The 22,706-nt window shown below is 53.1% G+C and overlaps 1 protein-coding gene across 1 annotated transcript in view; it reads left to right on the forward strand.

Moving 5' to 3' along the window:
- The first annotated feature begins 11,507 nt into the window (after nucleotides 1–11,507).
- Nucleotides 11,508–22,706, forward strand: part of MRC2 (mannose receptor C type 2) — a 64,798-nt gene continuing 53,599 nt past the window's right edge. The window contains exon 1 of the mRNA XM_054537226.2: nucleotides 11,508–12,032. Coding sequence (XP_054393201.1) covers nucleotides 11,915–12,032 — 118 coding nt within the window. The 5' untranslated portion in view covers nucleotides 11,508–11,914. The remainder of the gene's footprint in view (nucleotides 12,033–22,706) is intronic.

The raw sequence follows: 22,706 nt of genomic DNA on the forward strand, positions 1-22,706 counted from the left end.
TTGATTCATGCAACACCTTTAGTATCTTCAAGTGTGCCAGGAATGATGCTTGTTGGTGGGAATACAGCAGTGAACAGGACAGGGAAGGCCTGGCAATCCAGGAGTCAGCAATCCAGGAGTAAGGGCCCAGGAGGGAAGGAACTGGGCTCGTGCAGTGTGAGATGGGCAGCTTTAGATGGAGACTCACCAGGAAGAGCTGTATGTCCCCACTTCTGTGGCAGACCTGAACATGTCAGCTATCTAAAAAAGGGTTCTATTTCCTTGCCTCCATCATTCTCATTGCCGAAGCTATCTGCCTCATTTCTTAAGGCAGAATCACAGAAAGGTTAAGAGCCTAGACTTTAAAATTAGGTTTGGGTTTAGACCCCACCTCTGCAAGCTTCAGGGATATCTCTTTGCACTGTGGGAGTAAGGAGTAGAGATAAGATATGTAAAGTGCCTGGCTTGCTCATAAGAGGGGAATCAAAAAATGCAGCTTAAAAAAAGATCACAAGATCTAGTAGTGGAACCCCAAGTTCACTAGTGTGAGGTTCAGAGCCTTCTCCTCACCACATGCACACCTTTGAAGAGACTGCCCCTTTGGCTTGAGGTTCAGTATCAACCTCTATCTTACAAGGTCAGCAATCTCCTCTTCCCCTGGCTCCAAAACTGCTTTTGGCTGAACCTGGGAGAAGCATCTCTATGGACAAAGGTGTCCAGCAGCGTCAGCATCACCCGGGAGCTTATAGAAATGCATACTCTCAGGTCCCACCCATTCCCACTGCGTCCGAAACAGAAGGGGAGGGGCCTAACAGGCTGTTTCATCCTCCAGGTGTTGCTGATGCAGGCTCCAGTTTGAGAACACCGCTGTAGGCTACCTGACTCCCAGGCAGGATGAACACTGAAGGGTACCAGTCCTGCCACCCTTCCTGCCAGCCAACTACTGCAATAAGGGTGGGGTCATTAGAGAGGGTGGCTATCAGGCCTCTTCTGAACTCACCCACTTGGAAGACAGGACTATTATTTTCTACATTGGGAAAAAACTCCAACACTGTCGGCTGTCTGACAGCATATGATGTCATACATAGTTGCCTTTATGGGGAGCACCTGGAGGGCCCCTACAACATATCCCTTGCACAAGTACCTAACAATACACTGAATACATTCACTCCTTCGGGCAAAGCTTCTCACCCTTGGCCTTCTCTTAAAATATAAAACAACTATTTATAACATTTTCCTTTCACCTGAGGGGTCCAGGGCTGCAGGAGGAGCTGGCCAAGACCTGGGTCTGCTTATGACTCCACCCTGGCCCACTGGATGAGGGAGGGGTGAGGAGGGCCAGGGCTGGACTGCAGCTCTTTGGAAAGCTGGGAGAGAAGAGGTCGCAGGAAGAGGAGGAGGGTTAAAGGGGCAGGGAGTGGCTAGGGACTCAGGTTGCTGTTGAGTTCTGTGGTTGGGTAGGGGGAACCTGCCAGAGGCTGGGAAAACAGGCAGGCCTGGGAGCAGGTCTGGGACCTGGTGGGGGCAGGGAATACAAGAGGGCTATTGTGCTGGGGGAGCCCAGCAGGGGTGTGAGACAGGCTGGAGTCAGCAAAGGGGTGTGTGTGTACATGTGTGAGGCGCTGGGCAGGAGACCCCGTGGTGAGGGGGTCAGAGAGCAGCTGGCTGACTGACTGACTGACTCCTGGGTGTGGAGGGAAGTGCCCAGCTAGAGAGCTGTGCTATCCTCAGCCTTGCAAGCAGCCTGCAGCTGTGGTGGCTTCCCCATGTGCCATCCAAGGCTTTTCACCCTGAAAGCTGCTTGGAGAGGGAGCAGAGGTCAATAGCAGAGAGAAGGGGCTCTAGCACTTGTGCTTTGCAAAGAAGTTTCTCGGCTGTGTTGCTTCACAACCTAGGCATATGCAAGGTAGGGGCAACTTGATGGGTTTTTTTCTTCTTTTCCTTTTTTTTTTTGTTGTGGAGGCAGGCTCTTGTTATGTTGCCCAGGCTGGTGTTGAACTCCTGGACTCAAGTGATCCTTCCACCTCAGCCTTCTGAATTGCTGGGATTACAGGCATTGTGGCACTACGCCCAGCCACTCTCTGATTTTACGAGTGGAAACTTAGGCCTAGAGAGGTTTGGTACGAGCAGTGGGTGGAGCAGGAGTGACTGGGGAGGAAGGGCCTACAGGCTTGAACATTGGGTAAGGTGGATTCTATGAGTGCCATCTTTTGGGCAGAGGCTGCTGTGGGTAAGGGCTGCACTTCGGCTCCCCTCCCCCAGACTCCCTTCACTTTGTCCCTCCCCTGCCTCATGGCTTATGGCCCTCAGAAGAAATCTACTTGGAGACCCAGCCAGTGTGGGCAGCAGACTGGCTCTGCAGTCCTGGGCTGGAAGTGAACTTAGATGGGAAAATGGAGGCATAGCTTCGCAGAATGTCAGTGCTGCCTATTCCCTAAGCCCTCTCTGCTCCTGTCACGCTCATAGATTAGGAAGCCATAAGCCTATCCTGCCCCTAGAAACTGCATCTTCCTGCTCCGGAGTGTCCTAATTGGGTAAGTGAGAATGGGACCCTCTGCCTTGGCTTCCTTAAGGTTGCTGTAAGGCATAAAGGGGTTGTGGGATAAAACAGAGGGTGAGGCTGGTGGCCACTTCCATGTCACAGTGGCCCCAGGAGAGATGTCCAGAAGACATAGATGTCCCCCTAGTGGGGGCCTTGGCTTGTCATAGTGTCAGACATGAGCCCTTCAGCCTGGCTCACATGCCCTAAGAGCAGGGCAGCACATCCAGGAAGGCCTTGCTCCTTTGCATCTGCGACCCTCTCAACCCTCCTCACAACCTTCACACCAATACCCCTCCTCCGGCATTCTCTGCCACATCAGCTGGACAAAAGTGCCCAGCTTTGGCATCGTAGAACAAGGTCATAGTACAGCCCTGAGTGAGGACTGCGCTCACACCACAACTCCACAACTTGCTGTGTGGCCTTGAGCCAGGCACTCCCACTCTGAGCTACAACTGCTGCATCTATGAACTTCCTGCATCCACTCGGACACCTGTTGGGCCCTTCTGTTCATGCACTGGGCCAGGATTTGTGGGTGATAAAAAGGCCCCTCAGCTTGGCTCCTGCCTTAAGGAAGCTTACAGCTGAGAAGCTGAGTGGGAGCTGGGAGGTGGGGAGTTGCGTAAAAGTGAGATGAGACCCTGGGGATGGAGAGAGGGCACTGGGCCTTGACAGAGGAGCAGAGTTCACTAGGGTGAGGAGGGGAGCATAGCAGCAAAGGGTCCTTAGAAGCTTCACAAACAATGTGTGTCGCTGAAGGGCCCCTATGATCTCACACATCCCGCCCTCTGCCAGTGCCGTTCCATCGCTTTGGCCGCCTGAGCATCTTGGAGAACTCAGCTTAGGCATCACCTCCGGCCTTCCTCTGGGCTGTTACAGCGCCTCGTGCATCTCTCCCTTGCTCCAAACGCCGTATCGTGTTGTTGCAGCATGAGCTGCCCCTCGGGAAGCCGGGAAGCCGGCTGAACGCCGGTGCCTCTGAAGGGGAAGTAGAGCCAGACAGGTGGGGTGAGGGAACTTAGGTGTGAGACCCAAGAGGAGCTCCGGGCAGTGTGTCAGATGCAGTTCCTCAGTCAGGTGAGCAGACTAACATCTTAACATCTCAACCAGAACATATCCCCCAGCATAGGGCTTAACTCATGTGCCACGCGCTGTGACATTTAGTGTTTTACTGCACTTTGAAAATGCTGGTCACCACCCACTAAACAGCTGGAAAACATTGCAGTGCCTCCCATGTGCCCCTGTCTCCTACTCGCTGCTCCGCTGAGGGAGGTGGGGCCAGCCTCCTGGGACAGGGTGGAGGTGGTGGGCCAGCTGGATGAAGCCTCCTGGCTCCTGTTCTGGTCCAGGCTCTATTCCGCCAGAGGCCTCAGCTGGAAGGGATGGATCAGGGGAGGCTCTGCATCTGCAAAGCCTGGCCTTCCGCTGGGCCAGGATCAGTGAGAGCCACAGAAGGCTGTTGGCAGGGACCGGGCCTTGCTTAGAAGGCTCAAGTACTGAGACTAGAGGAAACCTCCCCCTGCCTGTCCTTCTTGAGTTGGGGAGACAGAGGGAAAGGTCACGGAGGATCTCGGGTGACATCGTGAAGATGCAGAGCTGCCAGCCCAACCACAGCTGTGGCTCAGAGGAGGCCTGGACTCCTGGCTCGGCCTCGTCCTCAGTGCAGGGACAGGCTCAGAGGCATTGCGGTTCCAGGTCAGGGGAGGCCCTTGTAGAGTAGTCAGGGTGATACTGTTACCGAATTGAACTGGGGTCTGCTTGCCCATCGCAGTAAAATCAGGCACTGATGCTGAGATTTGCAGTGGGAAAAAGCATATTTATTGTTTGGTGCCTAGCAAGGAGAACAGGCAGCTAGCGCTTAAGACCTGAACTCCCTAAGGCCGGGCGTAGTGGCTCATGCCTGGAATCCCAGCACTTTGGGAGGCTGAGGCAGGTGGATCACCTGAGGTCAAGAGTTCAAGACCAGCCTGGCCAACATGATGAAACCCCGTCTCTACTAAAAATACAAAAATTAGCTGGGTGTGGTGGCACATGCCTGTAATCCCAGCTACTTGGGAGGCTGAGGCAGGAGAATTGCCTGAACCTGGGAGGTGGAGGTTGCAGTGAGCCCAGATTGCCCCGTTGCACTCCAGCCTGGGCAACAGTGCAAGACTCTGTCGCAAAAAAATAATAATAATAAAATAAAGACCAGAACTCCCTGGTGGCTTACAAGCAAGAGTTTTTAAAGATGGGATTACATTTCAGGATAGCAGAAGCTGCAGGCAAAATTTTAAACCAAGAAATACATGGAGGGTATACACTGGTCTGGCTCGTGGCAAAGAACAGTGGTCAGAGTTCAGTCCCCAGCTCCCCCTTATCTAAGGTCTGTATAGTAATAGAGGCATTTTCCATCTGGTGGAGGTTTGTGGAAACATCATAAGAAGATATGTTAAGATGTTATCTTTTAGTTTCTGTGGGGAATCAAAACACCTTGTGAGTGACTTGCTTGTGAAACGATAGTTACTTAGCTTCACATTTATCAGATTGCTATTTTATTTTTGTAGAGACCAGGTCTCACTAGGTTGCTCAGGCTGGTCTCCAACTCCTGGCCTCAAGTAATCACCCCACCTCAGCCTTCCAAAGTGTTGGGATTACAGGTGTGAGCCACTGTGTCCGGCTTCATTGACTTTTTAAGGCTAGCTAAGTGCCTGGGATGTCATTTAAAAGGGACTCAAGACTTTTCCTTTATTTCCATGCTTAGGAGGCTCAGCAGAGCCCTAAGTGGCATCCTGCTCCATCTCAGTGACTCCCTTTCCTCCTCGCCTCCCCAGCTGGGGAGGGCAGTAGAAAGTTCTGGAGACCATCTCACTCATGCACAACTGGTTCTTCAGCTCAGCTCTGTGGTGCCCTCTTTTCCTTACTCCAGTGCCTCAGGGCAACCTCTGTCCCTCTCTGAGCTCCCCTTAGTCAGCTTGCTCCTGACCCGCTCAAGCCTCCCCAGTGGAGACAGGAGCCAGCGAGGATCTGAGAGGCATTGGCTTTGTGACCCTTGCTGCAGCTGGGGTTCGCAGTCCTGAGCCCTCCCGCTTTGAGCTTACTCCAGGGCCCCGCTGGCAGCTCACAATGTTTTCACGGTGGTTCCTCCAAGTGAGAGTCGATGTCCAGATTCCTAGGCTCATGGAGAGGAAATCTGTACTTCCTGCTTCCTGGAAGACACTGTGAGGTAACTATCTCTTAGCCCTTGGTAGAGAAAAGGCTGGAATTTGGGGTCCTTTAAAGGATCCCTCTTCTTTTTTAGACAGGGTTTCGCTCTTGTTGCCCAGGCTGGAGTGCAATGGCACCATCTCGGCTCACTGCATCCTCCGCCTCCTGGGTTCAAGCGATCCTCCTGCCTCAGTCTCCTGAGTAGCTGAGATTATAGGCATCCGCCACCACACCTGGCTAATTTTTTGTATTTTTAGTACAGATGGTGTTTCACCATGTTGGCCAGGCTGGTCTCAAACTCCTGACCTCATGTGATCTACCTGCTTCAGCCTCCCAAGGTACTGGGATTACAGGCGTGAGACACCGTGCCTGGCCTAAGGATTCCTCTTCTAATACAGGCCTTGGGTTGGAAGTGAGTGGATATAAACTCAGAGGCTTTCCTGGGATCGGGGAGCCCTTCTAGGTGTTCTCCACAGAAGGGAGATGGGAAAGAACCTAGAGAAAGTGGGCAGAATATTTGTCAGGTTGTAACTGTGGCTGGATGAATGGTGAGGAGGGCTGGGGTGGACCAGTCAAGAGAAGACAGACCAGCCATAAAGTTCCCCAGTCATGTGGGTGTGGGAAAAAAACAGTTCCTTTAAGTTACCCTTGGAAGAGGTTGAACTAGATCTTGAACTGTGGGTCTTTGTGAATCCTGAGCCTGCCGTCTTCCTTCCCTCTTTAGCCCAGTCCCCTCTAGGATCCTTGATGGTGTAGACGAGGGTGTAGCCAGATGGACTTGGAGTGGATTGCCTGAGTGGAGCCCCAGGGATTTGAGATGCAGGAGCCAGGGAGAAGAGAGGGTGAGACCCACTTGGGCCAGTCCCACATTTGGCCAGTCCTCTTCCCTGGCTTGGAGAAGGTGCAGGGTGGGGCAGGTCATACAGAACCCTTTGGGGTCACTGCCTCTTTTCTAGTTGCCTCAGGCAAGGACTGGCCAAGTTTTTTTTTTTTTTTTTTTTTTTTTTTGAGATGGAGTCTCGCTCTGTCACCCAGGCTAGAATACAGTGGCTCAATCTCAGCTCACTGCAACTTCTGCCTCCCAGGTTCAAGTGATTCTTCTGCCTCAGCCTCCTGAGTAGTTGGGACTACAGGTGCCCGCCACCACACCCGGCTAATTTTTGTATTTTTAGTAGAGAAGGGGTTCTACCATATTGGCCAGGCTGGTCTCAAACTCCTGACCTCGTGATCCGCCCGTCTCAGCCTCCCAAAGTGCTGGGATGACAGGCGTGAGCCACCGCGCCCGGCCCAAGTCTTTCTTTATAGCCTCCTACCCTACCTAGCCATCCAGTTGCATTTTCCCTCCCTGTCTTGAGTTCTCCTTTCCTAAGCTTCTGTTGTAGACCTGGCCTGCTGGGGTGCTCTGCTCCCCTGGGAACCCTCTGGCTGGAGAAGCTGCTGAGCCACAGAACCAGAGAAGAGGACAGTAATGCCAGAGGATCCCTAAGCACAGTGAGTAATGACACCAAAACTTACACCTCACAGGGCACCTGAGACTCAGGGAAGGGAAGTGACTTGCTCGAGGACATGTGGCTAGTGAATGGCAGAGCTGGAACTCCCACTCACCTCCACTCCTCAGGCCTGGACTCACCCCACTGCCCCATGCTGAGCTGTTTATGGACACACATTTATTAGCCAAAGTGAGCATGCTTCTAATTAGATTACTTTACACTTTAGGGTACCATTTTTGTACACAATTAAATATGGAGATGTTCAGAAAATGCAGGGATGTTGTATTGTTTTCCCAGGCAAAGTAAAACTCAATGTTACAATCCGATAAAACTGATCTGTGCAGATTTCATGGGCAGGGTAGGGTGGGAGGGTAGGGTGGGAGGGTAGGGGAGAGACAGGCAGGGTGAAGGGTAAGGACCCTGATGTCCAAATGGCAAAGGAAGATGGGAAATGGAGGAGACCACATTCCCTGAACATCCCCATTCATCCAGGGGCCATGCCATTGCTTTACACTTAACGTTTAACTCCCAAGGTAGGAAACATCTCAAGTTGCCCCATTTACAAGTAAGAATTATTGTGAGCTCAGAGTTAAAGCATTAATAACTTGCTGCAGGTCACAAAGCTGGGAAATGGCAAAGCCAGGATTTGAACTCAGGTTTCTCTGGCTCCAAAGTCTATACTCCTTCCACTAAACTGTTTGATTGACTGATTGATTAAAGACAAGATCTCGCTCTGTCACTCAGGCTGGAGTCCAGTGGTGATTATAGCTCACTCCAGTCTCAAATCCCTGGGCTCAAGTACTTCCCCTGTCTTAGCCTCCCAAGTAGCTAGGACTACAGGTGCATATCACCATGACCACGCCCAGCTAATTTAAACAATTTTTGTAGAAATGTGGTCTTGCTACGTTGCCCAGGCTGATTGTTAACTCCTGGCCTCAAGTGATCCTCCCACCTTGGCCTCCCAAAGAGCTGGGATTACAAGACCTGAACCGCCACACCTGGTGTAAACTGGTTTTGATGAAATTAGCAGACCCACAGGGGGTCTACTAATGGGTAATGCTAATACAGGATTAGACCATTCTCTCATTGCTATAAAGAAATACCTGAGACCCGGCCGGGCATGGTGGCTCACGCCTGTAATCCCAGCACTTTAGGAGGCTGAAGCGGGTGGATCACCTGAGGTCAGGAGTTCGAGACCAGCCTGGCTAACATGGTGAAACCCCTCTCTACTAAAAATAAAAAAATTAGCCGGGCGTGGTGGCACGTGCCTGTAATCCCAGCTACTCAGGAGGCTGAGGGAGGAGAATCGCTTGGACCTAGGAGGTGGAGGTTGCAGTGAGCCGAGATTGCACCACTGCACTCCAGCCTGGGCAACGGAGTGAGACTTGGTCTCAAAAAAAAAAAAAAAGAAATATCTGAGACTGGGTAATTATAGAGAAAAGAGGTTTAATTTGCTCATGGTTCCACAGGTTGTACAGGAAGCATGATGCTGGCATCTGCTCAGCTTCTAGGGAGACCTCAGGAAACTTACAATCATGGCGGAAGGGATGCAGCAGTTCACATGGCTGGAGCAGGAGCGAGAGACAGAGAGTGGAGAGGTGCTGCACACTTTTAAATGACCAGTTCTCGTGAGAACTCACTCACTGTCATGAGAACAGCATCAAGACGATGGTGCTAAACCATTCATGAGAAATCCACCCCCACGATCCAATCACCTCCCACCAGGGCCCACCTCCAACACTGGGGATTACAATTTGACATGAGATTTGGGCAGGGACACAGATCCAAACCATATCACCCTCAGTACCTGTTGCTGGCTGCCGGTTAGTGTCTAGGCGAGAACCATTCTCAGTTTCAGTTCCACGATAGCAAATACCATCTTGGGAAAAATCCCCTGGACAAGTCAGAGACCTCACTAAGTCTCCAGCATCTAGCCTGATGCCTGGCACATACTGGCCCTCAATAAACGGCTGTTCAACTGTGGCACAGGAATGGTGAGGAGGCTGTGGGCACAGAGGACGCTGGCCCTTCTTTGGAAGCAGATGAAAGTCTGGGTGTTGATGAGGGGTTCCTCGAAAGCCCCGTGCTGCTCACAACACCCAACACTCCTACAGACTGTGACCATGTTCTGTTGACAACTGAGCCTGCACAGGATCTTTATGCAGTAGGGAACTGGCCTGGATTCTCCACAGGGAGAATCTCCCAGATGTGTCCCTGCTTTCTGCCCCAAAGTCAAGATCAAAAGCAGTTGGTAGCTGCAGACATCAGCAGAAGTCAGTGGAACACAGTGTGGAACCATGTCGCACTGGAGGAGGAAGTCTCAGACAGCAGAACACGGTGTGGAACCACGTCACACTGGAGGAGGAAGTCTCACCCTTGACAGAGACTAGAACCGGGCCTTAGAGGCTTGAACCAACGTCTGTCCCTGTGAGAGCAGCACACTTTCGTGCTCCTCAGCCCTTGTGTCTTCTTTGCCTGGAATATGGCAAAACGTTTATTTTCCCCACTAAATGAGGCTCCTCTAGGGCTGCAACTGTGTTTGCCCATCTCTCCCTAGCAGCTAGCACAGGGCTAGCAGTCGGTGCTTGTTGAACCGGTGGGTGAAGAGATGAGAGCACACTTCCTGTGTGCCGGGCATGGCGGGACCTGGTGCCGGCAAGTGGTGGACCCTCTGGCCCCATGCTCTGCAGTGGTGATGTCAAGGAGTGGGCTTCTGTCCTGCCACTGATAGTAGGAGGGTGGGGAAGACCGGCAGCAGGAAACGCCGAAACCTACTCAAGCTGCTGGAGAAGGGGGAATCCAACCCTGTTTCAGAAGAAAGAGTATCCTGTGTTCTGAGAGCAAGAGAGCAGCTTAGCCGGCAAATCCTCAAATCTTTCGGAGATTACAGGATTGTGCAAGAGGGAAGGCCAAGAGGGAGACCTCTGAGGCAGCTCCAGCATGGCCTGTTGTGTGCAGAGGACTGAGATCCCAGAACATGCCACACCAAGAAGACATGTCCCAAGGGGCAGTGGAGCCACAGCCACCAGAAGGGACCTGGCCCTGTCGGACCTGCTGAAGCTAGCCGTGGAGTGCAGGGGCTTTGTTGGTCTGGCTGCTAACCAAAGGATGGCTAATGGGACCCTTTCCAGGGGCCTCTAGGGGATTTCAGTGGGGGCTTGCTTCGAGGCTCTGTTACCACTGGACTGTTTACCAAGAGCCTCAGCCTGGCAGAGATGGGAAGAGACGAGTGAGCATTTCTGGCCCAACACCCCCATTGCAGAATTGGGGAAACATTTACCCAAGATAGGAGGAATAAAAAGGAAAAAAATTGAATTTATTTCCAAAAAACATACCAAGGTGGACAAGATAGGAAACAATAAAATTTATATTACAGTTTTATTATTATTTTAAAAATTTATATTAACAAAATGAGATGGGATCTGCCTACATTGCCCAGGCTGGTCTTCAACTTCTGGGCTCAATCTCCTCGGCCTCCCAAAGTGCGATTACAGGCGTGAGCCACCGCTCCCGGCCCATATTACAGTTTCATAGTGTTTTTGATTACTCGTGGTAGGAGAAATGTCTTCTTTGCACTTGGGGTCTCAACGTCTCAGTCCTGCCCTATGTCCCGAGACCCCAAGAGGCTTTCCCAAGGTCAGGCAGGGAATCCGCAGAGAGGCAGGGCTGGACTCCAGCATCCTGACTCCCCAGTTTGTGCTCTGTGCTGCAGAGACCTGTTGCGTAACACTGAGTAACTGTGGATTGTCTAACCTTTTATGAAATTTCCAGTTGGTCTTTTGCTACCGGCCAGCAGTCCAGTTGGTGGGAGTGAGGATGCCGGTCTTCTGGGACGTCCAGTGGACAGATTTTCCCCAGGTTTCTGGATGCAGCCCCAACTAGCAAAAGTGCTACACTCCTGCACCGGGGACACTGACACAGGGGTCACGAAAATGCTAAAACAAGACGTGCAAGAATTGTTGCGCTCCGCACACGTAACAAGGGCTCTGCCTCCCCCTCCCCCAATCTTCGCCCTGGTGGCCAGGCCCTGGGCTCCGCCCCTTCCCCACCAGACCGGGGGAGGGGTCCTCCTCGGCATGGAGGTAGGGGATGCTGGGCTGCTGGAGACGTCCGCAGAAAGAGGCGGTATGGTGGGGCGGATGCTGACGGCCCGGGTCTGGCCACCTGGGTCAGTCGCACGCCCCCGCCCCGGGCTGGCCGGACCTCGTAGCCCAGGTCCCACCACGCCGTGAAGTTTGCGGAAAGTTTTGCAGTTGCTTCCCCGCCCGCGCCAGCGGGGGAGTTGTGACGCAGCGTCTGGGGCTCCTGGCCGGGACAGAAGAGAGGGAAGGCGGGGAGAGACTGGGAAACAGAGCAGCAAGAGAAAGGGCGCACGCTGGGGTCCTCCTGGACCCGGCGTGTCCTCCTTTCCGCCACCCCTTTCTCTCCCTCCCGACGCTCTCGCCCCAGCCCCGCGCCTCCTCCCCTTCCCCTCCCACGCTGCCCACTTCCCTTCCCCTCTACCCCTCGAACCCTCCTCCTCGGTTCTGCGCTCCTCCCTCCGCCCTCCCTCCGCCCGGGCTGCCTCCTCCCTCCTCCTCCCCGGGAGGCATCACTTCGTCCCGACCCGGAGGAGGACGCGAGCCCCTTGCGGGCGGTCATCACAGCCCAGCCTCGGGGCTGCCACCGCGCGTTGCGCCCGTGCACCCTCGGTCCCCGCGTCCACTGAACGCCGCGCTCGGGGATGGGGCCCGGCCGGCCGGCCCCCGCGCCCTGGCCTCGTCACCTGCTGTGCTGCGTCCTGCTCCTCGGGGGCCTGCACCTCGGCCGTCCCGGCGCCCCTGGGGACGCCGCCCTCCCGGGTAAGGCGCTGCCAACTTGGCCAACTTCAGGGCCCGGGCGGGGGGAGCGCCGGGGCGCGGGTCGCTCTCGACTTTTCCCTCCTTTCCCCCCCTCTTTTCTCCAGAAGCGTGTGTGCGTGTGTGTGTGACTGGGTTTTTAAAACTCGTCTCCGCTTTTCTGAAAGCGGGGGAGGAGAGGGGAGGAGGAGCGCGCCTAGAGGTGGGGGAGGACCTGAGTGGAACCAGATGTGGCGGGCGGCGGGGGAGGGGAGCCCGGGGGACTCCAGCAGCCTAGGAGGAAGCGGGTGGGCTCTTGAGGACCCCCGCGCACGGCGCTCCCGGACCACCCGGCGCCGGCCCGTCCTCGGCAGGGGACCTGCAGGGCGCGCCTGGGGAGCCAGGGCTCTCTGTCCGGGAGTTCCTGGGCCCGGTCTCCTCGCTCTGCCCCAGGACTGATGCGTTAGAACGGCTTTCCAAATATCCGCGAGGGTTCGTTTCCCCCACCTTCCCCCTGCATCTCGTGGGCGTTGATATTTTCTTTTCCACACTTAGTCTTCAAGGAGGCTTGTGGCGCGCGGCATCCGCCACGCGTGAGCTCAGCAGCCCTGTGAGGAGGCTCCTGCCGCCGGGACGCAGCGACAGGCTGGGCGCCGCCGTGCTGTGATGTTGCGTAGCGTGGGCAGCTCTGGGCACACTCGTGGCCCTCCAGAGGGGGCAGATCTTGAGCGGCAAAAGAGCTGCTAAAGGTTTTAAAACCCAACCAACAGAAAACAAAACAAAAATCAGAAAACCCCAAAACTGTGCCATTCTCTTCCTGCTCCTTATTCAGGGGTAACAGTGAAGTGTGGGGACAGACAGATCCCTCGCCAAGAATCTGAGAGTTGAAAGGAAAGATCCACTTCCTGGGGGAGTGGGGGTGGGGGTGTCTGGAGTGAACGCGGGAATCGCCCGGCCCAGCTTGGTCCTGCTGGCTGTTTAATTGGGGGATGGGGACAGTCCGTGTAGTGTCTGCAGTTTTGTGCAAGGACCAGACAGCCCCCTGGAGAGTCTAGGGCCTCCAGCCTGGCCCGTGCTTGCTGGGTTGGCCTGGCATGACGTAGGCCCAAGACACGTATCTGCCAGATGGGAAAGGTGGGGGCCACGGTGACCCACATTCACAGCAACCAGAGCCCCCCGGGGCAATTCTGGGCCCACCTGGCATTGAATGTGGGACAGACACAAACCAGGCCGGGTAACCCCCTAACCCACTGCAGGGCGGCCTCACAGGCCCTCTCTGCGCAGGGCCTCAGGAGGCAGGCAGTGGGGAGGGGTGGGGAGGATAGCCATTCCCAGAGCTCCAGAGCACACTTTAAAGCCAGGCCCTGGGAGAGAGTTGTGGCCAGAGTGCTGACTCGGCCTTTCCCCCTGGAGCTTTTCATAGAGGGGGCTGGAAGTGCCTGGTGAGAGGCCCGGTCAGGGAGGACAAGGACACCTGGAGTGTCCCTTCTCTTCTTGGTCTCTGTGCCTGGCCCTCCCTGGGGCTGTGTCCAGGGATGAGTAGCCTCAGAGGGTCCCCTTGCCGTTGGCACTGCGTTGACCACACCCTGAGGAGGCTTGGATCTGGGTGGCAGGCAATGTGAGGTCTTCCAGCAGCAGCTGAGCAGGAGGAGGATGGAGCTGCTGCAGGTTCCTTCCCTCGGAACTGTGCCCTCTGCCCAGAGTGCGCTTGCCCCTGCCCTGCCAAATTCCACTGGTCCCTCCCCTGGGAAGCCTGTTCAGAGCCTCTGGGCCAAATTCCTTGCCCGAAGAGCTGGCAGCCCCTAGTACCTGGTGAATTACGTTGTCGTTGGGAGGAATTCACCAGCACCAGGGACCAAATAGCCCCAGGAAATGCGTGTGGGAGGTAGGGTGTGGCAGGTCAGTGCTGCTGGGGGCGAGGCTTATGCCAGGCAGGGCAGGGGCTGCATGTGGGCAGTTTCCTGACCACCATGGGGGGAGCCCTGTGTGCCCAGAGCACGGGGCGGGGGCAGCGAGGCGGCAGTGCCTTCTTGGTGCGTGATGGTGGAATCCATCTTTTCTCCACCTTGGTGGAGTGGCCCACGGAGCCTGTCACTGGAAGGAGTCCTCTTTGTTGGTTGCCATATTACTGCATTTCTGGAGCATGCAGTTTGCTCAGCCTTGAGCCAAGTTCTTGGGGAGGAGGGAAGGTAGAGAAGAGTATAAGATGCATCCTCTGGAAAAAGAAAATCTTGTGGGAGAATGAAACGTGGAACAGTGAACTGCATAGGGGGCGGGATGCCGTTGGTGGGTTGCCTGCCTGCCCAGAGCCACGCTAAACGCTTCATGTGCAAGTTCCCGTTTCATTCTGATAACAACCCAAGGAGATGGTTATTGTTGGACCATTTTTGCAGTTGAGGAAATGAAGGCTAAGAGGGGTCTGATCATTTGCATTGGTCACACACTTAGTAAGTGAAAGGCTGGAGTGTGGATGCTTCCCGTCTGGAGATTGGAGGCAGGAGAGACCATGTGGGCCAAAGGGTGGCCTAGGCTTCTGGAGAGAGGCAGGAAGGGGCCGCCGGGCTGGGCTCTTCTGGGGATGATGTGGAAGCTTGCTGGCTGGGCCGGGGAGAAGGTTGAGTGAAAGAGGTGCCTGGGAGGCCAGAATGGGGAAGGGACCTGCACGCTGGCTGTGGGGAACCCCAGGGGACTCTTGGAGGTTTCCGAGCAGAGAAATGAGGGGATAGTTGCTGGGAAAGGGGCTTCTCGGAGCTCCAGGGATCAAGTCTCAAGGTCATGGGGTGAAGAGATCTCAGGAAATCTTCCTGTGGGGAAGGTCGGTGCTGCCTAAAGGACAGGGAGGGAGGCATGGGGTACTTGGGGCTCTGACCAGAGTCAGCCAGACCAGCTCCCTACACTTCCGGCCCAGCTTCTGCTGAGTCGTGGGGTTCAGAAACTTCTTACTGTTCCCCTACGCAAAACTCAGTTTTCCTTGTTCCAACCCTCTGGCTCTCCGTGAGCCATCAGGGCCCAGGAGGTGCCCAGCCGAGCTGTGGCTAGTGCTGGGATCCTGGCTCTCTTCTGGGTTCACCTGGGCAAGGTGAGAGTACGTGGAGGGGAGGAAGAACCCCGGGTTTTGGCCCCCATTTTTCACACCGGAGAAATCCTGGCTTTCTGATGCACGTAGGGCCCGTGACTTGGCTCAATGAGATGATTTCAGAAGTGCCATGCAGTTCTCAGGCAGATATTGATTTGAGTTCCTCATCAGTTTAAGCATCAAGGAGGAGTCCTGTTGCACCATCCATACCCCCGGAGGGATGGAGCGATGGCACCCACAGCTGTGCTGTGCATGTGATGGGCGCCGTGCTGGGTCCTGTGCTGGCAGTAGCTCTTCGGCACCTCCCATCTCTGAGCAGGTGTCACCCTTGCACACACCTGGCGTGAAAATGTTAAAGATGTTAAGGGAGTCACTCAAGGCTGTGCCACCACACCACTAGAAGGTGGTACCAGTGAGATTCGAACCCAGGAGTGGTTACGGAGCCTGAACGCTCCAGTACCATACAGCGTTTCCATCGCATGAAGCATTGTCAGTGTGTGTGTGTTAGGAAAGCCTGGGAAATTCTGCCTTATGTGTTCTCCCTGCCCCCATAACTCCAAGCCCTCTAGGACACCTCTCAATGTGTCCCACCGGGAGGACTCCTGAGGAGGTGGGTGGAGCGAGCAGCCCTCTGTCACATCTCAGCGGTCTGGGCGCTTGGGTCGCCCACTTCCTTGTGGGTCCAGGAGGCCTGGACCGAGCCGCCTGCAGTGTCCTCAGGATCTCTGAGGGACCCCCTCCAAGAAGGCATTGATAAGTGAGTGACTCAAGGTGCCCCAGCCTGGCACTCCAGCTTCCCTGAGGTCAAGGATTCACATGGTTGTTCATTCATTCATTCATTCATTCCTTCAGTGGGTGTCTACTGAGTCCCTGCAGAGCCGAAGCAGAGATGGCCATGGCCTGTTCTTTATTTGAGACCTCGCCACCATGTCTCCAGTGGGGGTCCCTGGACTTGGAAGGCCTGAGCACTGCTGATAGGAAGCGTGTCTTCCTGTTTAGGCCTACGTGAGATGGGAGGGGGCCGCTTTCCCACGCCTGGGTCCTGTGAATCTGGGTGGGGTGGGCCAGTGGGGTGGTGACGCGCTCCTGGAGCTCACTCTGGGCCCTGCAGATCCGTCACTACTCAGCTAGGGGTTGTACCAGTAAACGGCAGCTGGATGAGGGCTGTCCAGTGGCACCTGTGACACTGGGGGACTGCTGGGGTCCGCCAGCTGCAGCCCTTTAGGAAACAGATTGGGTTGACCCCTCAGCTGCACACTGTGGCCACTTGTGGAGTTCCACCAGTTGATTCCCTTCTTGCAGTTCCCCCTGGCCCCTCGTCCCCCCTTCCCTCCCCGCTCCCGCCCCCGCACCAGCCTCTTGGCTCTGCACTCTCACAGCGCAGACCCTTCCACCTGCACTCTGCTCCCCTCAGCCTCCCCCTCCTCCTGATTTCTCTTTCTCTGACTGTGCCTTCTGCCCTCCGCAGCTCTGGTTTTTGTTTTAGAAGAAGGACCAACTTCTTCCTAGTTTCCCCAGCCCCCCATGCCTCTGGTCTCTTGTCCTGCCCCAGCCTTCTCCACCTCCAGGCCTGTGCCCACGCTCGATCCCTTTGCCTGGTGTGCCTCCCCTCCCCTCTTCCACCTTCCAGTGACCCTTCCTTCGAGACTCAAGGATCCTGGGGAGGACACTGAGGGAGCCTGGTCCCTGCCTCTTGGGCTGACCTGGGGTGACGAGAGACAAGCACACAGACATGGCCCACAGTGACAAATCCCAGATTGGATGGGTGGCCTCTCTGTTTATCTCCTTCCCAGGGATCACCTAAGGAGGGCACATGTAGGGAACACTATAGCCAGCCTTCCTCAGCCTTCCCCAGCCTTCCCTGAAGGCAGCTGGGTGCAAGGCTGAGCAGTGGCCCCTCCTTCCTGTAGATGAGGCAGGATTGTGGGCATGGCTGGCAGTGTTTCCCCACCTCAGTCCTCTGGAAATGTAAATAGGGACAGAATCGGTGGGACCAGGATTGATGCCACTCACCAGCTATGTGACCTCAGGCAGGCTCAAGTGTCTTCATTTATAACATGGGAAAAATCAATACCTCTTGTGGAGGTATTATAAGAATTACATACAAATGAGATCATGAACGTATGAGATATGTGCCTGGTACACTACTGGGCACAGAATAATTTCTTAGCAAACAATACTAAATTATTGCTATTTTTATTATTAAGAGAAAGGCTGGGTGAGTTGGCTCACGCCTGTAATCCCAGCACTTTGGGAGGCCGAGGCGGGTGGATCATGAAGTCAGGAGATCGAGACCATCCTGGCTAACACGGTGAAACCCCATCTCTACTAAAAATACAAAAACTTAGCCAGGTATGATGTGGGGGCGCCTGTAATCCCAGCTACTCAGGAGGCTGAGGTAGGAGAATTGCTTGAACCCAGGAGGCGGAGGTTGCAGTGAGCCAAGATCACGCCACTGCACTGCAGCCTGGGCAACAGAGCGGGACTCTGTCTCAAAAAAAAAAAAGAGAAAATATGACTATCAAGGTTCCCAAATATAAAACACAGTCTTCAATATACAAAATCCTGCTGGACACAGTGGCCCATGCCTGTAATCCCAGCACTTTTGGGGGCCCAGGAGGGAAGATTGCTTGAGCCCAGGAGTTCAAGACCAGCTTGGGCAACATGACGAAACCCAGTCACTACAGAAAAAAAAAAAAAAATTAGCCAGGTGTCCTGGCTCATGCCTGTAGTCCCACCTACTGGGGAGGCTGAGATGGGAGGATTAGTTGAGCACAGGAGGTTGAGGCTATAGTGAGCCACAATTGCATCATTGCATTCCAGCTTGGGTGACAGAGTGAGACCCTGTCTCAAAACAAACAAAAAAAATCCTAACTACAACTGTCACCAGAAAGGGGGTCCAATCCAGACCCCAAGAGAGGGTGCTCACGCAAGAAAGAATTTGAGGCGAATCCATAGGGAAAAGTGAAAGCAGGCTTAATAGGAAAGTAAAGGAATAAAGAATGGCTACTCCATAGGCAGAGGAGTAGCACGGACGGCTCAGCTGCTTATACAATTGTTACTTGTTGATGATATGCTAAACAAGGGGTGGATTATTCATGAGTTTTCCGGGAAAGGGGTAGGCAATTCTCGGAACTGAGGGAGTCTTCCCTTTTTTAGACCCTATAAGGTAACTTCTTGACGTTGCCATGACATTTGTAAAGGGTCATGGCGCTGATAGGAGTATCTTTTAGCATGCCAATGCATTATAATTAGTGTATAAAAAATGGGCAGTGAGAATGACCACAAGTCACTTTTTTTTTTTTTGAGATGGAGTCTCACTCTGTTGCCCAGGCTGGAGTGCAATGGCGTGGTCTTGGCTCACTGCAACCTCTGCCTCCCAGGTTCAAGCAATTCTCCTGCCTCAGCCTCCCAAGTAGCTGGGACTATAGGCACGTGGCACCAAACGTGGCTAATGTTTGTACTTTTAGTAGAGATGGGATTTTACCATGTTGACCAGGCTGGCCTTGAACTCCTGACTTCATGATCTGCCTGCCTCAGCCTCCCAAAGTGCTGGGATTACAGGCGTGAGCCACCACGCCTGGCCCAGAGATCACTTTTGTCACCTCTTAGTTTTGGTGGGATTTGGGTGGCTTCTATACTGCGTGCTGTTTTTTCGGCAAGGTCTTTGTGACCTGTGTCTTGTGCTGACCTCTTATGTCATCCTGTGGCTTAGAATGCCTAACCTCTTGGGAATGCAGCCCAGGAGTTCCCAGCCTCGTTTTACCCAGCCCCTATTAAAGATGGAGTTGCTCTGGTTCGAACCCCTCTGACACTTTTTTTTTTTTTTTAAAGACGGAGTCTCCCTCTGTCACCCAGGCTGGAGTGCAATGGCACAATCTTGGCTCACCACAACTTCCACCTTCCAAGTTCAGGCAATTCTCTTGCCTCAGCTTCCTGAGTAGCTGGAACTACAGGCATGTGCCACCACGCCCAGCTAATTTTTGTATTTTTAGTGGAGACGGGGTTTTACCATGTTGGCCAGAATGGTCTTGAACTCCTGACCACAGGCGATCCACCCGCCTTGGCCTCCCAAGTGCTGGGATTACAGAACTGCACCACCATGCCCAGCCCCATTGTTTTGTTTTTTTTTAATTGAAGCAGGTCTAAACCCGTTACTTCACTATTATTTTTCTTTTTTCTTTTTTTTTTTTTTTTTCAGAAATAGCCTCAATCAGAGGCATTACTGCTTCGTGACACTTTGCTAACTACTGTAAGTGCCAAAAAGTAATCATAGTTTTTCTGAAAGTAAATTGAAATACCAAAGAAAAAAAATCCCACCCTCAATGGTCCTACCCCCTAAAGCCCCTCAATTTATCACCATCCTCTTTATCACCTTCCTCATCATCCTTACACTTCTCTATTTAACCTTCACTTAGGGAAGGATAAGGAGCTTCCTGGGACTCTGGAATAAAACCAAGACAGACGAGGGAACACTGGGATGGTTGGGCATACCTCTCCCCTTTTTGCCTCTAGTTGCCTTTAGCCTACTGTCTGAGGGACTGCCTCCCAAGGGTCATACTAATGAGGCTCCCTAATTACTAAATTAAGTGACCTTTCTTAGGCCTCACCTTGCAGCATGCATGCTGTTCATTAGCCTCAATTGTAAGAATGGGCCAGGCATGGTGGCTCATGCCTATTATCCCAGTGCGTTTGGAGGCCACGGGAGGAGAGACTGCTTGAGACCAGGAGTTTGAGACCAGCTGGGGCAACTTAACAAGACCCCATGTCTACAATTTTTTTTTTTTTAATTAGCTGGGCACAGTGGTGCGTGCCTGTAGTCTCAGCTACTCAGGAGGCTGAGGCAGGAGGATTACTTGAGCCCAGGAGTTGGAGGCTGCAGTGAGCTATGATTGCACCACTGCACATCCTGGGCAACAGAGTGAGACCCTGTCTCAAACAAAAAAAGTAAAAATGCATGCTCAGTGGAAAACATTCAAACCATACACAAGTAAGTGCAAAAAAATGTGAAGTCCACTCCCCTCCATTGATCACACACTAGCACAGTCCGCAGTCTACCACTAGTAGATTCTATGGGTAATCTTCCCAACCAAGATTCCCCAGTGAAGATTAGTAGTAGTTCACTGGGTAATCTTCTGATTTTTTTAATGCATAGGCATACACATAAATACTCCTTTTACCCAAATAGGCCCATATTTTAAACTCTTCTGCAAAATAATTTTTATTTTATGTATTCTTAGAGATCTTGCCACAATCGTCTACAAAGCTGCCTCATTCTTATTAACGGTGCTCAATATTTCATTGTTACGATGTACTCGGTTCAAACAAAACAAAATTGCTTCCGCACGATGGACTGTTTTCTGGGGTTTTTTGTTGTTTTGTTTGTTTGTTTGTTTGTTTTGTTAGACGGAGTCTTGCTCTGTCGTCCAGGCTGGAGTGCAGCGGCGTGATCTCGGCTCACTGCAAACTCCACCTCCCGGGTTCACACCATTCTCCTACCTCAGCCTCCTGAGTAGCTGGGATTACAGGCGCCCGCCACCACGCCTGGCTAATTTTGTTTTTGTATTTTTAGTAGAGACGGGGTTTCACCGTGTTAGCCAGGATGGTCCCAACCTCCTGACCTCATGATCTGCCCGCCTCGGCCTCCCAAAGTGCTGGGATTATAGGCGTGAGCCACAGCACCCGGCCTGTTGTTGTTTTTTAATTAAAGACACAGTCTCACTATGTTGCCCACGCCTGGCCTTGAACTTCTGGGCTCATGCGATTCTTCTGCCTTGGCCTCCCAAAGTGCTGGGATTACAGACACAAACCACTGCACCTGGACCGATGGACACTTTTGAAAACTCTCTTCCCCCCGCCTTTGTGGTATAATTTACATCCACAATTTCCTCCGTTAGGGTCTTCCCCTCCACCCTCAGTCCAGAGCTGGCATTGCTGCCAGGTTAGCGCTGCTAAGGGGCAGCTTGAATCAATGTAAACTTTCTGAATTTAGAATTTCCGCCAGGCGCGGTGACTCATGCCTGTAATCCCAGCACTTTGGGAGGCCAAGGCAGGCAGATCACCTGAAGTCAGGAGTTCAAGACCAGCCTGGCCAGGTAAAACCCCCGTCTCTACTAAAAATACAAAAATACAAAATGGTGAAACCCTGCCTCTACTAAAAATACAAAAATCAGCCAGGTATGGTAGTGCATGCCTGTAATCCCAGCACTTTGGGAGGCTGAGGCGGGTGGATCACTTGAGGTCAGGGGTTCGAGACTAGTCTGGCCAACATGGTGAAACCCTGTCTCTCCTGAAAATACAAAAATTAGCTGGGCGTGGTGGCACATGCTTGTAATCCCAGCAGCTCGGGAGGCTGAGGCAGGAGAATCACTTGAACCCTGGAGGTGGAGGTTGCAGTGAGCTGAGATGATGCCATTGCACTCCAGCCTGGGTAAAAGAGCAAGACTCTGTCTCAAAAAAAAAAAAAAGAAAAAGAAAAAGAAAAAGAATTCCCGGCCTCAGCACTTGTGCAGGTCAAGCTGAGCTTCTTACCGTTCCCATAGCTCCCAGTACTGCCCAACCCAGACTCTGCTCAGGCTTTTTTCCCTGCCACGAGTACCAGCTTCCCAGGGGGCTGTCTCTGAGTCCCAACTCACACCTGTGACCTTCTGATTGCCCCCAGCTGGAAGAAGCCTTTCTCTCCATGGCTGCTCTAGCATTTTACTGCTGTCGTCCCTCAAACACCTCCAGAGCAGGGCCTTTTTGTCACTGCACAGGTTCCAGCACAGTACCTTGGCCACGGTGGCATTTGTTTTTGTTCGTTTGTTTGTTTGAAACAGGGTCTTGCTGTGTTGCCCAGGCTGGAGTGCAGTGGCACTCACGGGAGCCTTGACCTCCTGGGCTCAAGCGATTCTTCTGCCTTAGCTTCCCAAGTAGCTGGGACGACAGGCGGCGCCACCACTCTATTTTGTTGCTCCTATTTTTAGTAGTGTGGGGGGGGGTCTTCCTATGTTGCCTAAGCTGGTCTCGAACTCCTGGGCTCAAGGGCTCCTCCTGTCCCAGCCTCCCAAGGTGTTGGGATTACAGGCGTGAGCAACTATGAGGCTGGCATTTGGTATTATTTAGTAAATATTTGTTGAAAATGAAAAAAGACAAGTGTTCCAAAGAATTTTTTTTTTTTTTTTAAATAGAAGGGCAATGAGAGTTACCTTTCTAGAATTTTACGTGATGCCACAGGCATGAAAAACATATGGTTTTAAATTAAAATAAACAGAAAAAAGTCCAATGTACTAGAAAAAAATTCCAGAAGTGCATTTAAACTGTTATAAGAAATTAATGTGAGACACACCAGAAAAAACACACTAATAGGAAAAGGAATTTTTACTTTTAAATGTTATGAGGATGGCCAGGCGCAGTGGCTCACGCCTGTAATCCCAGCACTTTGGGAGGCCGAGGCGGGCGGATCACCTGAGGTCAGGAGTTTTGAGACCATCCTGGCCAACATGGTGAAACCTCATCTCTACTAAAAATACAAAAATGGTGGCACACTCCTGTAATCCCAGCTACTCGGGTGGGGGAGGGGGCTGAGGCAGGAGAATCACTTGAACCCAGGAGGCAGAGGTTGTGGTGAGCCGAGATTGTGC

The sequence above is a fragment of the Pongo abelii genome, chromosome 19 (genome assembly GCF_028885655.2).
Source record: "Pongo abelii isolate AG06213 chromosome 19, NHGRI_mPonAbe1-v2.0_pri, whole genome shotgun sequence".
Taxonomy (NCBI): Eukaryota; Metazoa; Chordata; class Mammalia; order Primates; family Hominidae; genus Pongo; species Pongo abelii.